Below are 24,476 nucleotides of genomic sequence, written 5' to 3' on the forward strand. Positions count from 1 at the left end.
GTCCTGATAATCTAAGGCTCCAAAATAGGGTCTCTATTATCAAAATGGTAGCTATAGCTATCTTATCAACAACTGCTTAGGTACCCCAAGAATGCCAAAAAAGATAAGGCCTTTTTCCATAGTTCTAAATGAACAGTTCTAACACCATGGATTCACCACGGATGCACAGTAATTTTTTTCCCAGAATATTAGGTCCTCTGCTAGATACTTTATATTATTTCTTATTTCATTATTATAACATACACAGTAAGGTAGATAGATATTAACCCTATTTCATAAGTGCTTTCCCAAATCATCCAGCTGGGTTTTTTTAAAATTGAGATTTCAACCCAGCCCTTTGATTTCAAATCCATTACACTTCTCTATTAAATCACAATGATATTTGAAAAGAATTCATGGCATAAGAGGCTAAAATTTAATCTAAAAAATGCCTGAAGGAGCCCGGTATACCAAAAATGAACACCAGCTTTAAGGTCAGACTGATCTAGTTTTAAATCCTGAATCTGCAAGTCCCTAACCAATTACCTACATGATCTGGCCAAGTTAACTTCTCTACATCCTTTTCCTTATCCAGGGATGAACACAATAATAAACCACTCAAAGTTGTTGGATAGATGAAATGAAAGAATATGCATAAAGTAACACAGTAGTGGGTGTTCTATTTCCTCTCCACAATGTGGAATTGAAAATAACCAGGATTCACCACTGTATCCAAGGCCCTAAACTAGTGCCTAACAGACAGAAAAGGTCCTCAATGAATATTTGATGGATTAAAAACAAAACGAATTAACAACTAGGTAATACACAAAACATACGCAATTTTAATAGAGAAGTATAATCAAGAAAAGGATACAAGCGTAGGTTAAACTGTATTTAACATTCCTTTAAAAAAGGAATACAAACAGTAAGCTGATGAACTCAAGAAAATAAATAGTAATAAAAAAGGTATGAAGAACAAACAAGTGATAAAATACAGTCTTGCAAAACAGATCAAAAACAAAATTCCCTATAAGATGTTCAGAAAAGTATCAGGTATTATGCCTGAACCACAAAAGGTAAACTGTACTCAATTATTACCTTGGTACCAAAGAGTCAAACAATATAAAGAAAGCCCCCCCTTTCCATAAAATAATCTGATTTTTGAAAATCCGTTAGTTCTTTGAAAAATAAAATTGTTTTTATCTTTAAATTTACAAAGAAAATAGCTTCTCTTAAAACAAAAAACAACACAAATCTGAATTGCTCATATACTTGGGACAGAAAACAGCTGCCTTGTCAAACAGGAATCAGGTACAGACATGGGTGCCAAAATTCCTTAGCTTTATTATAACTCTTAGCACAACTGCTTACTCTTCATGATCTCTTCATCTAATACTGGCAGTGTTAGGTAACCTTTTGACTTACAGAACAAAACACTAATATTGATTCCATAAAGTGATTTGGCTACTCAAACAACTGCACAGGCAAGGTTTGGGATTTTGTACTGTTTTCCTCTATTTAAATCACTGACAGCTTGTCTTTCCAAATGACTCTCCCAATTTATTCAGTAAAGTCATATGGAGCTTCCCTGGTGGTGCAGTGGTTAAGAATCCACCTGCCAAGGCAGGGGACATGGCTTCGAGCCCTGGTCTGGGAGGATACCACATGCCGCGGAGCAACTAAGCCCATGCATCACAACTACTGAGCCGGCACTCTACAGCCCGTGAGCCACACTACTGAGCCCACGTGCCACAACTACTGAAGCCAGCGCGCCTAGAGCCCGTGCTCCGCAACGAGAGGCCACCACAATGAGAAGCCCACGCACTGTAACAAAGTAGCCCCCGCTCACCACAACTAGAGAAAGCCCCATGCGCAGCAACGAAGACCCAACGCAGCCAAAAATAAATACATAATAAATAAATATAAAAAATATTGAAGTCATACGAAAGTTATTGCCAAAAGTAAATAAAACAAACAAAAACCTGAAGTTTGTAAACTGCGTGACCATTACCTAGTTTGTCTGGGATATCCCTAGTTATGTCTGTTGTATCAACAAAATTATTAGCAGCCTCCTTCACTCTCAAAGTGCCCCAGTTTGGACAATAAATTATATGTTCTCTCTCTCTATAAAGGTTGTAACTAGCATTTTAGAGATATAAAAGTCTGGAAGGCATACAGGATTGCCTCGAGATTTCAGAATGCAGCAAATTACTTAAAAAAAAAATCTAAACTGAAATAGTTTACAGCCTCTGAATGTAGAAAGCAAATTACAAAGGTAAAATAAACACCAGAATTCACGTCAATTAATAGTGGTTGAGGGCATACCTTATTCTAGATAAATAGAGACACGAACAATAAAGAAGTTACATAAAAGTTATTTTATTCACACACATGCACGGCACACACACACACACCGGAAATAAAACACATGAAACAAAACACATGAGATGCAGATGTTATTCCTAGGGAGTGCAATTGAGAAAGAGGGGCATTTAAGACAGGGACTCTTAATTTTTACTTTATACATTCATGATGTCTGATTTTTTAAAGTATCTATTTACTTAAATTCAAAAACTTTATGTAAAAAGTATTCAGAAACTGTGCAGGTTATAAATATGATTCAAAAATTTTATAACTGTTTTAGCTTGCAAAATCATCAGCATTATTATTTTAAAATTATCTACCAAACCCTAAAATGACTTGAGAGAGCAAATTTGGCAACGCTGAAGCTGCTCAGATACACCTTTCCAAGCAAAATAAAATACAGCATAAAAAGCTTATAACATTATTTACAGATAAAGTACAAACTAGCAAAAACAAAAACCAAAAAAACCCATGCACTTGAAAATTAGCAATCACCGCTATACTGGAATAAATGCTGAGAAGAAAAATGGCCAGTAAAACAAAGCAGAATACCTAATTTTCTTCCCACATCCTTCCTGCCAATTCCATGGTCATGAGTCAACATTCAAAAAAGCACACTCATAAAAAACAAAAACACCTACTACATGACCCCCCCAACAAAGCGCTGCTTGACCATGTGGTTTCGGCAATCAGCCAAAGCTTTTCTTTTTCACATACTGGTGGGTCAGGCTACTGACAGTATCTTTTTTAAAATTAAAAGTCTTGGGTTAAGTCATTCCAGGATCTTAAATAAGCTCTGAGCTGCTTACTAGAGGGGATGCAAAAAATACACATTCTTCCCCTTCCCAACCTCAGATTACTGCCTGTCATTCAGCTTCACAGCATTTTTTTTTTTTAAACATCTTTACTGGAGTATAATTGCTTTACAATGGTGTGTTAGTTTCTGCTGTATAACAAAGTGAATCAGCTATACGTATACATATATCCCCATATCTCCTCCCTCTTATGTCTCCCTCCCACTCTCCCTATCCCACCCCTCTAGGTGGTCACAAAGCACTGAGCTGATCTCCCTGTGCTATGCGGCTTCTTCCCACTAGCTATCTATTTTACATTTCGTAGTGTATATATGTCAATGCTACTCTCTCACTTCGTCCCAGCTTACCCTTCCCCCTCCCCGTGTCCTCAAGTCCATTCTCTACGTCTGCATCTTTATTCCTGTCCTGCCACTAGGTTCACCAGGACTTTTTTTTTTTTTAAGATTCCATATATATGTGTTAGCATACGGTATTTGTTTTTCTCTTTCTGACTTACTTCACTCTGTATGACAGACTCTAGGTCCATCCACCTCACTACAAATAACTCAATTTCGTTTCTTTTTATGGCTGAGTAATATTCCATTGTATACATGTGCCACATCTTCTTTATCCATTCATCTGTTGATGGACACTTAGGTTGCTTCCATGTCCTGGCTATTGTAAATAGTGCTGCAGTGAACATTGTGGTACATGACTCTTCTTGAATTATGCTTTTCTCAGGGTATATGCCCAGTAGTGGGATTGCTGGGTCATATGGTAGTTCTATTTTTAGTTTTTAAAGGAACCTCCATACTGTTCTCCATAGTGGCTAGATCAATTTACATTCCCACCAACAGTGCAAGAGGGTTCCCTTTTCTCCACATCTTCTCCAGCGCTTATTGTTTGTAGATTGTTTGATGATGGCCATTCTGACCAGTGTGAGGTGAGGTGACACCTCGTTGTGGTTTTGATTTACATTTCTCTAATGATTAGTGATGTTGAGCATCCTTTCATGTGTTTGTTGGCAATCTGTATATCTTCTTTGGAGAAATGTCTATTTAGGTCTTCAGCCCATTTTTGGATTGGGTTGTTTGTTTTTTGATATTGAGCTGCATGAGCTGCCTGTATATTTTGGAGATTAATCCTCTGTTAGTTGCTTCATTTGCAAATATTTTCTCCCATTCTGAGGGTTGTCTTCTCATCTTGTTTATGGTTTCCTTTGCTGTGCAAAAGCTTTTAAGTTTCATTAGGTCCCATTTGTTAATTTTTGTTCTTATTTCCATTTCTCTAGGAGGTGGGTCAAAGCTTCACAGCATTTTGAAAAGCAAAAACTCTCACTGTTTTCAAGGGTCCACCAAAAACGGAAGTTTTGGAAAGTTTTATGCAAATCTGCTCTACATATAATGAGGGAAAAAATCACATTAAACACATGAATTCTTAAGCTTAATGTTTTAATAGTTCAAGTTTTGAAATAACTGCAGAATTCTCATACTCATTCATAATACTTGAAAATTTGATTACGAAATGTTCTCACAAACAAAACCTAATATATTCCTCTAACAAAACTGGATCTCTCTACGTAGGAAAATATAACAAACTGAAAATGAAACACCCAAGGGAAGTTAAATGATAAGCTAGTCAGGCCAACAGACAATCAGTACTAAATGGCTTATTTCTCACACAAAACAACCAAACAAAATAGAACAAAAACAACAACCCTGAATTGGAAAGAACAGATTCTGTAACTGGTTTGGCATTTATCCCTTAAAAATCATATATGCTGAAGCAGTTTTTGTATATCTAATTTTAGCTGCCAGTGAACATCAAACAGAAGGAAACAGGTTGTTTTTGCTAAGGCTGTTAAAAGTGCAGTACAAAATTACCCTAATTGTTGTCAGAAATCTATCAAAATGGTCTAAAATATGGTTAGAATATATGCCCGACAGGACAGGACTCTTTTTGTTCTCTACTGTATCCTCCAGGCTAGTGTTTGGTTTCTAGCAAATGCTCAATAAAATTTTTGTAAATGAATGAAGAAATTCTGAAATGTACCTAACTGTTAGGATTTAAACATAAAAAAACAATCAAATAAGTTCTTGCAGATTATAAACCAGAGTGCTCAGGAAAAAAATCACAAATAACATTTAATTATTCTTAATGATTTATTATATTACAAGTATGGATGCTGAAAATTTTTAAGGCTAATTGAAAGTTTTTAAGAAAAGAGAAATTGAACAGGAGGAAAGACATTGTACCACCCAGGCAGTACAAGAAGCAAGACCAGCTGAACAACTGAAACAAACTTCTAGAAACTCATTCTCTCCCACCAAGTCTCATGAGCACAGTTTTATACATACTACTCTGGGCTTAGAATTCAGGGTTACAGTAATGGTTTATTCACTGGGTGTTTTTTACGACTATGACAACATTGTGCTGGATGCTTTGGACATGCCAAGATGAAGCAGACACAGATCGCACCCTAAGAGTTTCAAACGTGTAGCAGGAGATAAAAATCTGTCTACAAATAACTGATTCAAGCATGGTAGATTAAGTGTTATGAGAAAGATACTAAGAGATTCAAAGGAGAAAGTTAAGGGGATGAAAAAAGCTTCACAGAGGTAGCATTTTAGAGTGTAGGATTCTGACAGTAATGGGGAGGGGGAAATTATTAACAGTAGTGGGCAGGGGCGGGAAACATCATAATCAGATGGGATTTTTGAACTCTTTAACCAAGTGACTAGAGAAATGAGGGCAGGGTTAAGGAAACTAACAAGGGATGCTGAGGTACCCAAGAATCAGGAACAGCAAGAAGCCTTCACCACTCCCAAGCCTGAAGGAACAAGGAGTGAAACAATGTAAATCCAAGTAGGCTCACAGAACACTCTAGTTGTAGCCACTGCTACAAATGCGTGGAAGCAGAGAAAGAGCAAGAGGAATAAATACCCCAAAGCTTCTCTCTTTTCTTCCTTCTATCTTCCATCCTCCCATTGGCTAAATCCTACGAAAAGCCAGAGGATAAAGAACTCCAGATGACACAGGCTGTAAAGGTCAGCCTCCTGAAGCAGGGAGTAGAGAGGGGCATAGAATGAATCTGCAGGAAAATGGAGAATAACCAGAAAAGCCATCTTCCCAGACTCTGGAACCAGTATATAAGCACAAAGAGAGACTGGAAAGCACAAGGAATCCAAATAAGGAATGATATTCTCTTGGAGAAGTATGTAAGATGCTATTTTTCAGATCTGGGTACTGAATCTGAAAGGAAACCAAAATTAGTGCCTGAACTGGAAAAATTACTGGGACTTGGAGAGTGAGGTGAGCAGTGAATGAATAGCAGCATCAGAATTCTCTCTAGAGCTAATAAAAGAGCAAGAATCATAGGCTGTAGTCCTAGTTATTCTAATCTCTAACTGTGTGACCTTGGCCAAGTCACTTGTCTTCTCTGAAACTGTTTTCTCCATTATAAAAATAGGTAGAAGCCAAATTAAAACTTTAAGATCCCTTCCAGTTCTAAGATTCTGTGAAGCCAGTATATCCAGGTAAATGACCATATTCACCAGGTGAGTAAATACCTCATCATACTGGAAAAACCTGGGGTCCACTTACTTTCTAAAAAAATTAATTTCTTTTAAATAAAGACAATAAGAACTTACAGGTTGTAACTGCAGCCAGGTCCTCCACCGTAGGACAACAAATGTTAAAACACAAGCAAAAATTTAGTGTAACCTTGAAACTGAATGAGGAAGACTAATGCAACCAGATTTAAAAACATGCTCTGGAATGCAGAGAATGCAAAGAAACAACCGAGTAAGCAGAATAACTTGGTTGAAGTGGCACAGTTCAGAAAAAACAAAATTAGCTGCTCAAGTCAATATAGCAAAGAAGCAAAGTTCTTAAAGGTGTTTCCAGAAATAAATGAACTCCAGTGTGGAAAGGGCTACAAGTATCTCCCCTGTCCCACAACACACACAGAGCAACCATTACCTTTCTTTCATAACACAAATATTCATTGAACATCTGTTATGTGCCAGGGACTATCAATGCCTTCAAAGGACATCTTTAAGGACAATACAGATAATAGCAATTATAATTAATCATTACCATTACCTAATCTTCTGGAATGAGATCAGATTTCACCCCTTCTAAGCAGTCTCCCTGACTTCTCTAGTCAGCAACATGCTTCTTCCTATGACACTAACTACTACAGAACCAATTTGTGCTGGTACTGCTGCTAGTATTCTTTCAACTATATCAGAGGTCATGTAGGTTGGGGGAGGAGGAGTTTGCCTGGAAATCTGCTCACCATTTGTAACATTATTTCTAAACATTTTCTCCAGTCCTGTCTCTCAGGTGTGACAGCAACCAGGGAGCTTGGTGACTTAGCAAACATTTCTAACTCACAGGGATAAACCCAGCTCCAGTACACTGAGCCAAAGGTTGTACACTTGGGACATGATTAAGCCACATATTCTGATCATTTAATGAGGATCCCCTAAGCACCCACAATGTACCAAGCACTGGACTAAGGGCAAAGGCCCTAGGAATAAAGGAGGTTAGAGTCTAATCCAAGAATCAGATATGTGCACAAAAATTTATAGTACAGAAGTATGAACAAAGTGCTGTAGTAGCACATGAAGGACAATAGTAATTCTAACTTTCTCTGCCTGAAGGAAGAAAGACATCAAAGAAAAAGTAACATGCAAACTGTTATGTCAAAGGAAGAAGTGGAGATTTATCACTTGATTGAATGCTAAGCAATTATAATTCTAATCAAGAGGGAAAGGCTGTGACTGGACCAAGAGCTATGAGAGGCTATGCCATGTTCCAAATGGTTAACAGCTCACAGTGCTAGAGTAGATGCCTCGGGTAGGCCGCCTGCAGCTGAGTCCACACTCAAGAGCAATAAATTAGGACCAGGTTGTGAAGGGCCTTAAAGAACATTCCCAGCATCTGCGCTTTGGCAAGGGGGAGCCAAAACAGATTTTAAGCACAGCAGTAACTCAGTGGGATCTGACTGTGGATAAAGAGTATGGGTAGAAGGAGTCTAGAGACAAGGAGACTAGTTAGGTTTTGCAAAAGTCTAGGTGAGATGATGAGGGCCTGAATTAAAGCATTATCAGGTGGAAAAAAGAAGCCAAATCCAAGAGACATTACTAAGGCAAATTTAACAGGACCTGGTGACCGGACATGGAAAATAAGGGAGATGGAAAATGGCTTTAAATGACTAATTGCTTGTGTGTGGTGGAACTACAATTAATTAAAATACTTCGGGAGAGGTACGTGGCTTAAACACATTTTCAGCCTAAGCACTATTCTTTCAAACATAATATTTGTTTAAACCTTTACGGGAAAATCGTCCTAAATATAATGTTAGGCCAAGTACATTATAGTAGTACACATAAAAACTGTCTTTTTCTATAGAATCCCCATAAACATCAGTTCTTACTCAACACTATAAAGTTTAGATACTGATAGAACTCAATATATCCTAAGGGACATCTTAGAATTTCCTTTTTAGAATAAAAGCCTGATATCCTTTTTCTCAAGCAATAGACTGCAAACTATGCAAATGCCTGATTCTCCAATCAGCAGAATATGGTTGTATCACAATGCTCTTTACTGGCTGAACCAAACTTATCAACTGGGGATGGTTCAGTGGTTAGATTATTACTGAATCCAATCTTTCCACACTAAAGGGAAAAAAAAAACAAAACCAACTAGGACTTTGGAAACATCAAAATGGATGTGACCAACAGTCACTGCAGCCTAATATTTACTGAAGGGCACTTCAAGTAAAATGTCATCTCTGTCAAAACCAAACTCAGGACACTGTGAAAACAGATCCAGCTCCTCTGCTATCTTTCTAATTTCTCATTTAAGTTCTCCAGACTAAAAGTCTGATTTTTAGTGGTTTTTATTTTCCCTGGGCTAGGAAAGGTAATAGGTATTTAATTTAAGTTGCTGGCGTACACAAAAAGTGAAAAAAAAGTTTTAAATTTTAAGTAAATGAGAGATGTTAACACTATTCATTAAAGAGCTTTATCACAAACTCAGTTCAACAAAGGCAATGTTCTGAGAGATGACTCACAGTGGATGAGAATTTCCAACTTAAAGTTCTCTACAAAAACTCTTAAAACTGCAACTACTATTTTAAGATCTCTCCCACCTTCTCCACTCAAAACTAGGAGAAATAATTACTTTATTTCTTTTTGATTTCCTGAACACAGATAAAAGTAAACGGTTTAATCAACAAGCAAAGCCAAATGTTAACTTCAAATTAGCAAAAATTAGTTTTCTTGATCAATACATCTCTCGCTCTTTCATAACAAAAATACTTGTGAAGTGTAGTAGGAATGCAGCGAAAAATGCATGATTCAAACATACTTCCTGGTCTATTGCTTATATTCAACTTTCCATAACCAAGCTTACTGAGAACTTAAACCCTTCCCTGCAGTTTTTACGAGAACCCCCCCTACAACTATTCCAAAGTTTTCACGATTTTTGCGCAAGCTACCCAAAAAGCATAAAACCACCTGCCTCCCCCCTCTCCACACTCACACTCACAAATAATAGCACCCATAGTTATTACACACAAAAATACTGGGCCAGACAAGAACACAGAGCCAAAACTGAAACAACAAAAAATGTTTGGCCCGCAACTAGAAATTCTATTAATGGGCAACTGGTCAAAATTAGGCTTTCACATTAAGAGAAAGTTTAACTCTTACGTTTAGTATCTTGAGACAGCTTTCGAAAGGAAAACAGAGTTCCACGAAAATGAATCGAAAATGGGGAAGCGATTCTCTCCAGGCTGGTTTGGTGGCGAATGACCTCTCAGTGGTACAGAATTAGGCCCCTAGCCTCTGCCTCCAACCATCCCGGCGGAGGAAGTGAGGAGAGTCCCAGAGAAGAGAGGGCTCGGGCGGCCACGTCGTCCTACTCACCCCAGGGCACGGCGGGAAGGAGGCAAGGAGAGAACGACATTCGCGCCCACGGCCCGGGCAGGCAGCAGGGTCCCTGGGGACTCAGGGGTGGGAGCCGGCCCCTCTCCCAGACCCTCCGGGTCTACTCACTCCGCAAGCAGCCGTCAAGAAAGCCATTCGCCAAGGCCCCCGCCCTGTGTGCCTCCAGGGGAGGGAGCCGAGGGCTGCTTCCGGGCACCCCCTCTTCTCCTCCCTCCGCCGGATCACCGGGCTGATGCGCAGTCGGTCCGGTCAGCTTCAGCCGGTCCCCCGGGACAGCCCCTCTCCCCCCCCTACTCCTGCCCCAGGCCCAGGGGCCGCCCCGATTGGCTGGCCCTGTAGCCTCTTGGCAAAGAGACCCCTGGCGATTGGCCATGGGTCACCTGCGGAAAAGGAGGAGAGTGGCCGACGATTGGCGGTTAGGCCAATTTTGGGGTGGAGAGGCGGGAGGGGCCGGCCGCGGCGGGCGAGCAAACGGAGAGCCCGCCTCCCTTGCCGCTTCCTCGCTGAGCCCAGGGCTCATCCCGGGGCCCGGGCCTGCTCCCACTCCCGGAGCTGTGCCTGGGGACACGCGGCCGCCCCGGCACGCCAATGCAGCCCGCAGGAAAGGAAGCTCGTGGCTCGAGGGAGCTCAGCTAGGCTTCGAGGCTTCGGCCCCGGAGACTCCCATAGGGTGGCGACTGGGGAAGGACCCGGTCACAGACGTAAACGTGCTACACCTACACCCACCCGCTGCTAGCTCGACATCCAATGTTTTGGCAGCTGTGCAGCCAAGTTTCATCTGGATAACTGCTTTTGCTTACTTCCGAAAAGTTGTTTGTGTCATGAGGCGGGGGAGGAGGAGATACTATATCAATAAACAAAAGCAGGGGTGCCTGTTTTATTTTATTAATCCAGGGAAACACTGGGCTTGCTGTTGTGACACAGCTCCATAAGGAATGTAGGTGGCTTGTGAAGTTGCTTCAGGAATCCAAATGGCATAACTTCAAATTAGATGGAAAGTTCGGACTTCGAGGACCTCAGCAGAGAACCATCCAAAATACAGGAAATCCCAGACGTAAATAAATGACTGACTTACTGACCTGCAGGACAATTACCTTCTGCTTTTACTATTTTTTCCTTATGGGTATTTATATACCTGTAATTCTACTAAACTAAGCATCTAATTAATTTTTGTAGCTCTACTGGTAGCCCCTACAACTAGCACATTGTACACTGCACAAAAAGCTCAATAGATGCTTGCTGCACTGTGTTAAAGAGCCCTTAAGTTTTGTTTTATGCAAATTTTTTCAAAACGTCCAATACCAAATGCACTCTCTTCTTCCCGCACCTCCTTCCTCAAAAGCCAGGTCCTCTTCCAGTCCTCCCTGTATCAGTAAATGAAAACCACTACCATCCACTCGATATGCGAACCATAAACCTGGCAGTCCTTGACACTTTCCTCATTCCACATTCAATCCATCACCATGTTCTGCCATTTTTACCTCCTGAATACAATCTCAGTTCCACCTCTCTCCATCACCACCACTCAATTACAGGTCCCAGCCTCTTGCAACAATCTCCTTAGTAAAGTATTCCTGCTTCTTAAAGCTTCTCCAATTCATCCTCAACACTATGGCCACAGTAGTTGGTTTCCAAAACCAAAGTCATGACTCCCATCTCACCCCACCCCACCCCACCCCATTAAAGAACTTCAACTGCCTTCCATTGTGTTTAGGATACAACTCAGCATCCAGCAATGGTGTGCAAGGTTTAGCCCTACCTGCCCGTCGCTCCATCTTAACACCTTCCACTCCATCATTTTCTGCACTCCACACAATGGCCTTTTTCATGTTTCTTCAATTTGCCTTGGACCTTCTAACCTCAGGGCCTTGGCACATGGCCCCTGTGGTTACTTTGTCTTTTACACTGTCCCCTTGAAACTAATCCCCACCCTTCACTTTTTTTCTTTTTAATATTTATTTATTTGGTTGTGCCGGGTCTTAGTTGCGGCAGGCGGGTTCCTTAGTTGCGGCATGCGAACTCTTCGTTGCGGCATCTGGGATCAAGTTCCCTGAACAGGGATCGAACCCGGGCCCTAGGCATTGGGAGCTCGGAGTCTTAACCACTACACCACCAGGGAAATCCCAGTCCCCACCCTTCACTTAATTTACTTCTACTCATCATCATTTCCTCGCTGCCTATGTGAATTCTTCCTATTTTATGCTCTCATAGCCCATGCAACGCTCCTTTATAAAACTTATTACAGCTCCAGTAAGTCCCCTACATACAAACGAGTTCCGTTCCAAGAACGTGTTTGCAAGTCCAATTTGTTCGTAAGTCCAACAAAGTTGGCCTAGGTACCCAAATAACACAATCTGCTATATAGCACTGTACTGTAATAGGTTTATAATATTTTTCACACAAATAATACATAAAAAACAAACACAAAAAATAAAGAAAACATTTTTAATCTTACAGTACAGTACCTTGAAAAGTACAGTAGTACAGCACAACAGCTGGCATACAGGGGCTGGCATCAAGTGACCAGGCAAGAAGAGTTACTGACTGGAGGAGGGAGAGGAGCTGGGAGATGGTAGAGCTGAAGGATCATCAGCAATACGAGACAGAGGGTAAACTGCGTTCACTCATGACTGATGTTGATGGAATGCACGTTTGCATCTTTGAAAGTCTGCAACTTGAAGGTTTTCTATCTGTCTGCATACTTCTTTAATGTTTTATGTTCACCACTAGACTGTAAGAGGTAAAGAGGCAAGGATCTATCTGATTTTGTTCATCAAAGCCTCAATTTAGCCAAATGCCTGGCACATATTAGGTGCTCAATAATGGATTTCCTACGGTAACAGAGTCTGAAAATAAACATCAATTCTATGATAAGCATCAATTAAACTATAAGCAGTGATGGAGAAAAATACATTAATTTTGCCAGATGGACAAGGTCAATGTCTAAGAACCTCCACTTTACAGTTTTCCTTTAATATCTGCTTTTCTAGCAGTTAATTTTGTGCCAGAGCAGCTCAGAGGGCTTAATTCAATATTGGCTGATAAAACAGTTCTCCAGGCCAAGGGGCAAAAAAGCCTACACCTCTAATTCTGTCTATATATTGTACTAATTGACCCTGTAAGAGACATATACTAATTTATGTAATTCCTGATTACCAGTTCTTTCATGTGATTTTCATGTGTTCTTTCTCACTCCATAACAAGACAGAAAGACCCATAGGGTCATCAAGGACTTTGTACTTAACAGTACACACCAGGACTTCCCTGGTGGCACAGTGGTTAAGAATCCGCCTGCCAATGCAGGCGACATGGTTCGAACACAGGTTCGATCCCTGGTCCGGGAAGATCCCACATGCTGTGGAGCAACTGAGCCCCATGCGCCACAACTACTGAACCTGAGCTCTAGAGCCCACGAGCCACAATTACTGAGCCCATGTGCCACAACTACTGCAGCCCACATGCCTAGAGCCTGTGCTCCACAACAAAGTAAAGCACCACAATGAGAAGCCCACACACCGCAACAAAGAGTAGCCCCCGCTCACCGCAGCTAGAGAAAGCCCGCACACAGCAACGAAGACCCAATGCAGCCAAAAAATAAATAAATTTATTTAAAAAAAGACACAGTACATACCAAAATATCAGATTTTTTTTAAAGTGTCCTCCAAATCTTCCATCATCACCATCATCACCATCATCATCATCACGGGTCAGTAGCTTCAAAATCTAAGGCACTATCATTTTTGACAGTGTAGTGTAAATAGTTAAGTCCTAGTAAAGATTTAGTGGAACCAATTATAATTAGGGTTTCTTTTGATAGATTTAAGTGTTAAAACTGGTATAATGGCAATAGAGAATATGACTTATGACAGTCTCTTAATAATATAGCTACAGTCCAGAGTCCACCTTTTCACGGTTTCATATTAGAGATAACTGTGTTATAGACATATAATTCTCATTTTCCTAATCCTAGTGTAAAGTGAGTGTGCACAAAAGATGTAGCATTTAAAATGAAAAGTAATTAAACAATACAAGGCAACATACCCATTTTATCCCAAGAAACTATAGGACTTCTAACCAAATTTGTGTTGAAAAAAACCTCAAATTTATGTTTAAAAACACTCAAGTGTTTTTAAAGAAATCTACAAGTTGTTTAGAAGAAAATTAAGTGACCAGTGCCTTAAAGTCATATATGACAACTGATTTCCAACCCATGTATCAAAGGGGTCTTCAATACTTTTCAAACTACATAACTAAAGCTACTAAGCGATTAACTTAAATTACTTAATTTTTTTTGTTGCTCAAGAAAAGAATGGAATATAGTGATTAAGAAGCATAAAAAACATCATTGGGGACTTCCCTGGTGGCACAGTGGTTAGGAATCCACCTGCCAATGCAGGGGATGCGGGTTCGAGCCCTGGTCTGGGAAGATCCCACATGCTGTGGAGCAACTAAGCCCGTGCTCTACAACTACTGAGCCTGTGCTCTAAAGCCCGCAAGCCATAAATACGGAGCCCACATGCCACAACTACTGAAGCCCGCACACCTAGAGCCCGTGCTCTGCAATGAGAGAAGCCACCTCAATGAGAAGCCTGCGCACCGCCATGAAGAGTAGTCTCCACTCACCGTGTGCAGCAACGAAGACACAACACAGCCAAAAATAAAATAAAATAAATAAACTTATTTTAAAAAAATCATCATGTTGTATACTTTAAACTTATACAGTGATCTATGTCAAATTATCCTCAATAAACCTGGAGGAAAAGATTGAAAAACAAATACAAAACAAGAAAAACTTAAAAAAAACCCCGCACACCTCCAAATTTCCCTCTTGCTGCATCTCACAAAAAAATGTATAAAACACAATCTGAGAAAAATCAAAACATTAAGGTTCAGGGTGAGGGGGGATCTTTAAAAATGACAGGAAGTCTATTGACTAAAAAATAGGCCAACTTTACCTATAGCTATTAAGATGAAAAGAGCATTTTAACTATACAGAATTTATGTACTACTTTCAAAAATATTATTTCTGCTAGAGAGTCCAGTAATGTTTACCTATAAATCACATTCTACTCTTATGTCATTTTAGAGATAGATGACAAATACTTTTGATTACAATAAACAAAAAGAAGCAGGAAAAATAGGGGAAAAAAATGCATAGCATCCCTAGGAATTTGCCTAGCAACTTAGGCCCAATGATTAGAGCAGACAACATTAAAAGACAACTCTTGGAAGCAGGATATGTAGCTCCACTATTTTGTCTGACCAGTACCCAGGAGTCTCAAAATTAAAGTCAGCCAATAAATTTTCACATAGAAAATTTAGCCAGATGGAATAAATATACCATTTGGCATACAGCAGAAGCAGTCCCTAACTTGTGATCAGGACCACCATGTTCCAGAAGTTTCTATATAAATTATTTGCAATTCATAATGCATTATGAAACAAACAAAAAAATATTTGGTTCAAGGTTAGGAATGAATACCCTCTACACAACCCCACAATGATTATGATAGTGTACTGCTTATTCATCACTATATCTTTAGCATCTCCTCACAGAGACTGGCATGTATTAACTGCTTAATAAATATCTAATGAATGAATGAAATGCCAGGTACTACACTACAAATATAGCAGTATACACAGCTAAAAAGGTTGAAAATGGGTAGTCTAACAAGGAGAACAGAGAAAGCAGAGGGGCAGAAGGCTAATGTTTTTCTATTATAAGCCTTTTAGTACCATCCAATTTTTAAATTATATGAGAAAGGTGCTATTGCCCTAATTTTTACAGTTAAATTCTGCATTGGTCACTTAACTTTCTTCTGAAACAATTTACAGGTTTCATTAAAACCACGTGAGTTGCCAATACTGGTTAGAAGTACACAGCTCGTTGCCACAAGATGGATAAAACGGCTTTGTATTGTGTGATTACTCTTCATTTTAAATGCTCCAGCTTTTAGGCACACTAACTTTACATTAGGATTAGGATGTTAACAAACTGGAACTCTATGTTTTTCTCTAAAGAAGGGGTGTAGGAAAAACTATTGCTTTTATTTTATATACTTCTAAATAGCTAAATTTTTTTGGAACATGACTTACTTATGACATTACTGTAGTTTTTTAAAAATTCAATTCCCATGATTTTTATTTTCTTCTTTATACTAGGCTGAGCTCCATAAAGACAAGGACAATATGTCATTTATTCACAATTATATCCTCTACAACTAGTATAGTGCATGGAACACGTAAGTGTCTGATAAATATTTACCAAATAAATAACTTTTCTGTATTCTCTATATGTTCTGAATTGAGCATGCACTATTTTTTTTAAGTTTTAAACTTTATTTTTATAAAGAGAAAGCAGGAAAATATAAGTTTTAAAAGATTTCCATAAAAACACAGTTAAAATAAATTTTTGGCAGTTAAAGGAATAACCTTCAGCATCTATAAAATTGGATCATTTGTTTTTAGTTGTTTCCCAAGAGTTCAAGATAGGCCACCACTATTACAACAAAATTTATTTAAAAAAATGAATCCTTGAATCCTAAATTCCAATTTAGGAGCCAGAAATTTATCTGCCCTCAGTAACAGCAACAACATTGGCAACATTCCTTAGTGGAATTCTCCTTTGTTGTAGGAACCCCAAGTAACTGGCTACTTCATACAATTTTACCTGTGGAAGAAGTGACACATCTACACTGCAATCATTTCCTTTGGGAAACAAAGGGCTTCAAGGGAGAAAAACAAAACACATCTATTTTCCTACATGATGCAGAAATAAAATCTAATGAGGCCAGGGAAAACAATACATCTCAAAGTTCTCAATAAAGAGCAATATAAAAGCAATCTATATATAATGTGTTTGTTCATTAATTCCTTCAATTATTTCTTTATTTAACTAACATTTATCGAGCACCATTTAGAATGCCATTGAGAGCACCATTGAGAATGTACAGGGGGTGGGAATGGTAAGAGTAGTAGTTGCATTAGTAATGGCTTAAAATTTGCCAAGTTATTACTATAGCTAGGCATTATTTCAGCAAATTTACATTTAACTCATTTAATCATCGAAACAACCCTGTAAATTAGGTACTTTTATTATCTTCATTTTATAGATGAGGACATTGGAACTCAGAGTAATGTCAAGAATAAGTGGTGGCACTGGGATACAAACCAAGACATTCTGGTTCCAGAGTCAAGTCCTTCACCATACTTCACCATCTCTGGGAAGAAAAACTTTACTTCTTTTTGCCAATCAAATTAACATTTAATTACATACTTCTAAATGTCCCATCTTCTGCATGTATTAACTTTAGAAAAAATATATATATAAATAACTTTTTATTACATGTATTTTAAAATATCAAAGCTATCAGAGTCTAAGACTTCCCAAAATTATCTTTTTCTTCTTGTTATTCCCAAAGATATGTAAATTCTCTTCAAAGCAAAAGCTCATATATTCCAAAATTGGATCAAATTAAGTACCTGACCTTAAGGAGTCTGCATCCTAACCGACGAGGTGGGAATTATATATACTTTAAAGGATAACAAAAAGAATTTGGTAAGGACTCAGTGAACTGTGCAATGAGTATGACATTCAAAGGAAAGAGATCACTGAGTCTGGGGGTTGGGGGAGGAGGGGTAGGTCAAGGGAAGCTCCACAGAAAAGGTCAGTTCTGAACTGGGCTTTGAAGAAAAGAGGCAGAATGCAAAGGCAGAGTGGAGGCAGATGGCATTACAGAGAGACAGAGCATCATGTACAAGAATGTAGAGACCAGAGATGAAAAGATGTGTTCAGAGGAAAGCAAGTAAAGGGCAGCACTCTAGTAGGTTTATGTAGGGGTACAGTGGTGGAAATGTCTAGAAAGGCAGTCTGAGAATAGATCACATAGAGACTTGAATATCAGTCTAACCAACTGTGGAGGGAATCTCATCTGCCACATTCAGTCTAATCTGAATCTTAATATACTTATCTTCTTACTGGATCACAAATTTGCTAAAATGATGCTAGTCATTTATAAAAGTGCTTAAATTAAAAAGAAACTTATGGGGCTTCCCTGCTGGCGCAGTGGTTGAGAGTCCACCTGCTGATGAAGGGGACATGGGTTCGTGCCCCGGTCGGGGAAGATCCCACATGCCGTGGAGCAGCTGGGCCCGTGAGCCATGGCCGCTGAGCCTGCGCGTCCGGAGCCTGTGCTCCACAACGGGAGAGGCCACAACAGTGAAAGGCCCACGTACCGCAAAAAAAAAAAAAAAGAAACTTATGAAGAAATTCATTAAAAAGAATTCATAGAGTTTCTTCATAGAAATTATGAAGTTGCTTTTAAAAAGCATAGCTCACAGAGTATGAACTAGATTTCCTAGTTCAACTCCATATTCATTTCTTACAGTCTCTTAATAACAACTTCCTCATGTAATGTTTTTTAAGCCTCTGTTTGAATAACTTTCAAAGTGATGGGGAGTTCACTATAGGACCTGGGATGTCCTATACTAACTTGTCTAATCAAGCCAATTCCTGGGCAAGTTAAGTAGGGATAAAGGACTATAAAACATCAGCTTTCTAGGATTCAATCCTGTAAATCAAAATAAAATAAAATCCTCTCTATATGCCACAATACAAGCTCTTTCAGTGGAGAATAAACATAGAAAACTATCTTTAGTATGGTAGAGTAGACATTTGTTGTTTTTGTTACCTAGGATCTTTTTTTCCCTAGTCTGACTTTGCTTGGGGGCAAGGGGGTTGGGGGAACCACCTTCTACTCTATAAGCTACATATTTCTGATGAAGCAGATAACATTCCATTTCCAGAGGAAGAACATATGGCTATGAAATTGTGATTGGTCAGGACTGGGAAAGTGATTGAAGCTGAGGTATCAGCACTAATCCTCTTAATCCAGAAAGAGCAATAGCCTCCTACAGATTTGGAGTTCCACCAATGGGAGGCTGAAATTGCTGCAACCATCTTACTACCACAAAGGGAGAACTTATCTAAAAATGAAGCCAACCCAGAAGAACTAAGACCTAGAAATAGAGATGAGGGATCTTGGTCCTCATGACATTGTTTAAATGCCTACTTCAAACCACACCCAAGCTAGATGTGCTTTTTTCTTTTAAACCAGTTTGGGTTTTTTCTTTCACTTTCATCCCTAAGAGTACTACCCAACACACATGGTAACTGCCAAATCCTGTAACAAGAAAAGTAGGTTAACTTCTCAGCACTTATCTATTATTGTGCATTATTATATAATTTGGCTATACCAATAACCAACTATAGATACTAAATTTTAAAAATGAACTTGGCACATTTTAATTTTAACATAGCATTTCACTTTCAACATTGCCTTGCACTGTCTTGTTTCTAGACAAAAATCAGTATTTTAAGCCGAAGAAAATGACTATAACTTTACTATATATTATAACACTGTAAAGGCAAAAATAAACAACTCAGAAATTAAAAGTTTTCCTTACATCCTAACAGTTATTTTAAAAAAAAAAAAGAAAACAAACAAAAAAACCCTAATGAACTATCCAGAAGCCATGTAAAGACTCTTACTTGAAGCTGAAGAGTATGTCGAAGAATAGTTTCTTCTAAGGCATGGATCCACTTCTCTCGCTCATCAGCATCACGAGCTGGAATAAAAGTTTATAAAAATTAAAACCTTAATTTCTACAATATATCTCCATATTTGGAAGCAAAAATTTAAAGCCATGATGCTAATAGAAAAGGTTTCTGGTTGTGTCATTTCCTTAATAGATTTATCTTTCTATCCTTTCCAAAAGTACAGCCATTTATATCAAAGGGAATAAATGTGTTCAATAATAGCAGGCTAAATTCCCACTGAGAATAATCAGAAAAGCTAAAATAATTATTAAAAATAACTGTTTTGAAGGCATCAGAAAACAACAAGGTAGTAAAGAATTAACAGGCCAAAATCTAGGAAAAGACAAACATCTAGAAGATAGGCCTGGTATATAGGGCCACTTTCCTCCTGGAGGCATTGTACATTCCAGGAGAGAAGTTGTAGATTGAGCAATTTCTTAAAAGTCTTGTCAGTATGTGTGGGCAGGGGGCATATGGGAACTCCATGTGCCTTCTGCTCAATTCTTCTGTGAACTTAAAACTACTCTAAAAAATAAACTCTATTAAAAAAAAAAAGTCTTATCAGGCCAAAAATTGGAGACCAGGGCCCACCAAGAGTGGTGGCTTTGGCAAATAGCTCAAGTTTTGATTGGGACCTCAAAGGGCTGCACCTTGGAATTAAGAATAAAACAATTAAAAAAATTGCTCAGTCATGTGGGTGGCCAGAAAAATCTTGATGCCTGAAATGGATTAAAACTCCCCCAGGTTTTTAGTGACTCTAAGCACCTAGCTAGCAAAAGCAAATGAAAGTCTTTTCTGTAGAAAGATAACATAATCTCAGCTGCCAAATTATTTCTAGAAACAATTTTAAATACAATGTCTAGCACATAAGCAAAGATAACCAAAGATATACAAGGAGACAAGCACACATAAATGAGAATCACATGACAATAGAAACAGATGAACAAGAGCTCCAGATATCTGAACAATCAATCCCACACTTTAAAAGTAATTTAGCTTAATACATTCAACAAAAGACTGGAAACTCTGACAGAGACTTAGAAACCATTTTATAAATGATATAAGTTTTTTAAATAATTGAATATAAATTGTAAAATTGAAAAACATAATAAGCAAAATTAAGAACTCAATGGATGAGTCTTACAACAGATTAAATCAACTAAGAAACCGTGAGAGAACTGGAATAGAGATCAGAAGAAACTCTTCAGAACAAAAGGCAATGAGTCAAAGAGATAGAAAATATAGAAGAAAGGGAGAGCAACGTAGAGAGTAAGAGGGTGTAATGTGCATGTGATTGGAATACCAAAAAGAAACAAAAGAGAGAATGGAATAGAAACACTATCTGGCTAAGAATTTTTCAAAACAGATGAAAGACATTAAGCCACAGATTTCAGAAGTCCTAAGAATTCTAAGCAGAATAAATCAAAAACAAACAAACAAAACCCTACAGCTAGTCACATCCCAGGAAAACTTACTGCAAACCAAAGATAGAGGAAATATCTTAAAAATAGTTGTAGTGGGGGTGGGGGGTGGGGAACAGAGAGAGAAAGGAGGACAGATTACTTTCAAAAAAGCGACAATTAAATTGTCCTAGGTCTCAAAAGAAACAGTGGGGACCAGAAGACAACACAGTACTATACTTAATGGCTAAAAGAAAATAACTTCCAATCCAGAATTTAATGAAAAATATCTTTCAGGAATTAAGATGAAATAACGTCATTTTCAGACAAACAAAAATCAGAGAATTTGTCACCATCATATATTTATTAAAGAAAATTTGTAAAGGTATTCTCCATGCATAGAGAATAATGTCTAATGGAAAGTGGTAGAAGCAGGAAAAAATGTAGAGTAACAAAAATGATAAGTACATGGGTAAAACTAAGTGAATATTGACTATATAAAATGATAATATCTTGTGAGGTTTTAAATAAATGCATACAAAATTAAAATGCAAAACAACTGCAAATAGACTGGGAAAGGGGAAATGGAGTTAAAGAATTCTAAGGTTCTTACATTGTTTGGAAAGAAGATAAAATTACCAATTAACATTTGATTTTGACAATTGAAGGATTTTGTCATAATTTTTAGAGTAATCACTGAAAGGGTTTTTTTTTTTTAAGTGTTTAACTTCCAAAATAATAAAATTTTACAATCCAATAATAAAAAATAATCCAAAAATTGACAAAAAGGAGAAAAAAGAAACAGAATATGTAAGACAAAAAGGAAAGATGGTAAAATGGTAAATTTTTAAGCCTAAAAACATCAATAATTAAATTAAATGTAAATGAACTAAATGCTCCAACTAAAAAAGAAAGGTTTTTAAACAAGATTTTATATGATGCTTACAAGAGATACTTATTAAATATAAGGGTACAGAAGTATTGAAAATAAGAGTATAGAAAAAGATATACCATAGAAACACTAACTCCCAAAAGGTGATGTTATTTAAATCACATAAAATAGACATTATCACAAAAAGTCTTCAAGAGACTCACTTTGTAAATACAAGTGTTCAATTAATCAGGAAGATATAAATTTATACGTAACTAAAATAACATGAAATATATACATACATGTTTTTAACACATCTCTCTCATTAACCAATAGATCAAGCAGACAGAAAAATTAGTAAGAACCTAGAAGATCTGAACAATTCCTGATGAATAAACTTGATCCAATGGGCATATATAGAACTCTGTGCACACAAAGTGTAAAAGAGACATTCTTTTCTAGCACATACAGACTATTTCAAAAAACTGACCACATAATGGACCCTAAAGAAGTCTTAACAAATTTCAAAGGAGTTAAATCACACACAGTATATTAACAGTGAAAATGTAAGCTAGAAATCAGCTATAAGAATATAAATTAGAAAATACTCATGTATTTGGAAAAAAGTTTTTAAAAACCACTAAATAATCTATTGGTCAAAGAAAAATATCTCACTAGAAATCAGAAAATATTTGAAACTGCATAAATGAAAACATGACATATTGAAAACTGTTGGATGCAGTTTAAAGCAGTGCATAAAGCGAAATTTATAGCCTTAAATGCATACATTTAGAAAAGCAAAAAGGTTGAAATAACAGGAAATTAAATTCAAAATAAGTAGAAAGGAAATGATAAGGAACATAAATCAAGCAAGTAGAGAGCAAACAATAAGATAGATCAATAAAGCCTAAAGTTGGTTACCTGAAATAACTAATGAAATTGATGAACTTCTAGCAAGACTGATAGGAGGAGGTGACTCAGGTCATTAACATCATGAATGAGAAAGAGGACATCACAATAGATGCACACTTTCGGAAGTTTATAAGAGAATGTTATGAATAACTCCATGATGATAGAAATGAAAAATTTAATTAAATGGAAAATTTTCTTTACAGCCTACCAAAACTTCCACAAGAAGAAATTTTAAAATTTGGATAGTTCTGTAACTATTAGATAAGACCACAGGAAAGTGCCCTTGGTAGATCAAAAATACTCTATATAAAAATAATTGAAAAATCATCCCACTAAGAAAACTCCAGGCCCAGAAAGTTTCACCAGAGCACTCTGTCAAACATTTAAGGAAGAAATAATGCCAATCTAACACAAAATATTCCAGAGAATAGAAAAAGAAGAATACTCCCCAGCTCTTGTAAGGTCAACATTACTTGGATATTAACCTGACAAGACTATTATGAGAGAAAAGAATTTAAGGCAATTCTAATGCAATAAAGTACATGCAAAAGTCCTTTATAAAACTGTAATACGTCAAGTCGAAGTTGAGTGTATTCCAGAAATACAAGGTTGGTTGAGTATGCAAAAAATCAAGCAACATCCAACAATATAAAAATACATATGAACAAGGTTATTCACTGTAGCATTGCTTATAATTACAAAATATTGGAAAGAGCCTCAATACTCAGACAGAGGAAGGTGGTTGAATAAACCATGGAGTACAATGCAGGTGTAAAAAAGAGAACAAGGAAGATCACTTTTGAATGATTTTTCAGATACACTATTAAATGAAAAAAAGAAGAAAGAAGAAAGAAGAGGATATAAGAAAATATACATGCATCTGCTTGTTTGTGCAAAATAAATAGAAGAAGGATGAACTATAAACTAAAGAGACTGGTTACCTACAAAGCACAGTGGGAAAGGATGGAAATCAGGGAAAACAGGAATGAGTTAGTAGGGATACAGAGGTAGCAACACTTCTCTGAATTTATTGTTTTTTATATACTCAGACTCTTTAGAACCATAGTAACATTTCACACAGTCTCCCCCTAAATAAATAATTTTAAATCAAACCAGGATGGAGAGGGGGAACCCAGAACAGAATATAAATAGTAACAAATTAATCTAACTGTATTACAAATGAATAAGACAATCACAAAGAAGGGTATGAGGAAGAAAAAACTAAACCCAACTAACTTTGAAAACAGTATTCTAACTAGATAATGCAAGGCTAAACCAAAACATAACCATACACAAACACTGTACAAAAACTGCACAAATACTGTAAATCTGGTTTTCATAGCAGTATAGTTTAGCAATTCTGTAACTACAAACAAGTGAATATATTGTAGATTATGAGAACCAGGTTTCTCACTGTCCGAGGGAAAAAAATTACAAATAAGGAAAGGGAGAAGGCTAGAATGAGCCATGTGGTGTTGGGCTAGAATTGGAGGTATCAGTATGAACTCAGGGTTTTAGATAGTTAGACAGATACATACATACATAGGAAGTGACTGAAAAAGAATGGGGGCACGTCAAAACAGGAGCCAACTTGAA

At 37.6% G+C, this 24,476-nt stretch overlaps 1 protein-coding gene across 6 annotated transcripts in view; it reads right to left on the bottom strand.

The window, feature by feature from the left end:
• The window catches only part of OSBPL9 (oxysterol binding protein like 9), a 171,008-nt gene that overhangs the window by 49,569 nt on the left and 96,963 nt on the right, over nucleotides 1-24,476 (bottom strand). For 3 of the 6 annotated variants that reach the window (XM_029229110.1, XM_029229112.1, XM_029229111.1), the window contains exon 4: nucleotides 19,650-19,726. In XM_029229110.1, coding sequence (XP_029084943.1) covers nucleotides 19,650-19,726 — 77 coding nt within the window. Of the gene's footprint in view, nucleotides 1-9,862; nucleotides 10,359-19,649; nucleotides 19,727-24,476 lie in introns of those variants that run through there. The other 3 variants (XM_029229113.1, XM_029229114.1, XM_029229115.1) reach the window with 3 other exon arrangements.

Source organism: Monodon monoceros, unplaced genomic scaffold (genome assembly GCF_005190385.1).
Source record: "Monodon monoceros isolate NGI ecotype Baffin Bay Population unplaced genomic scaffold, NGI_Narwhal_1 Super_Scaffold_18, whole genome shotgun sequence".
Lineage (NCBI taxonomy): Eukaryota > Metazoa > Chordata > Mammalia > Artiodactyla > Monodontidae > Monodon > Monodon monoceros.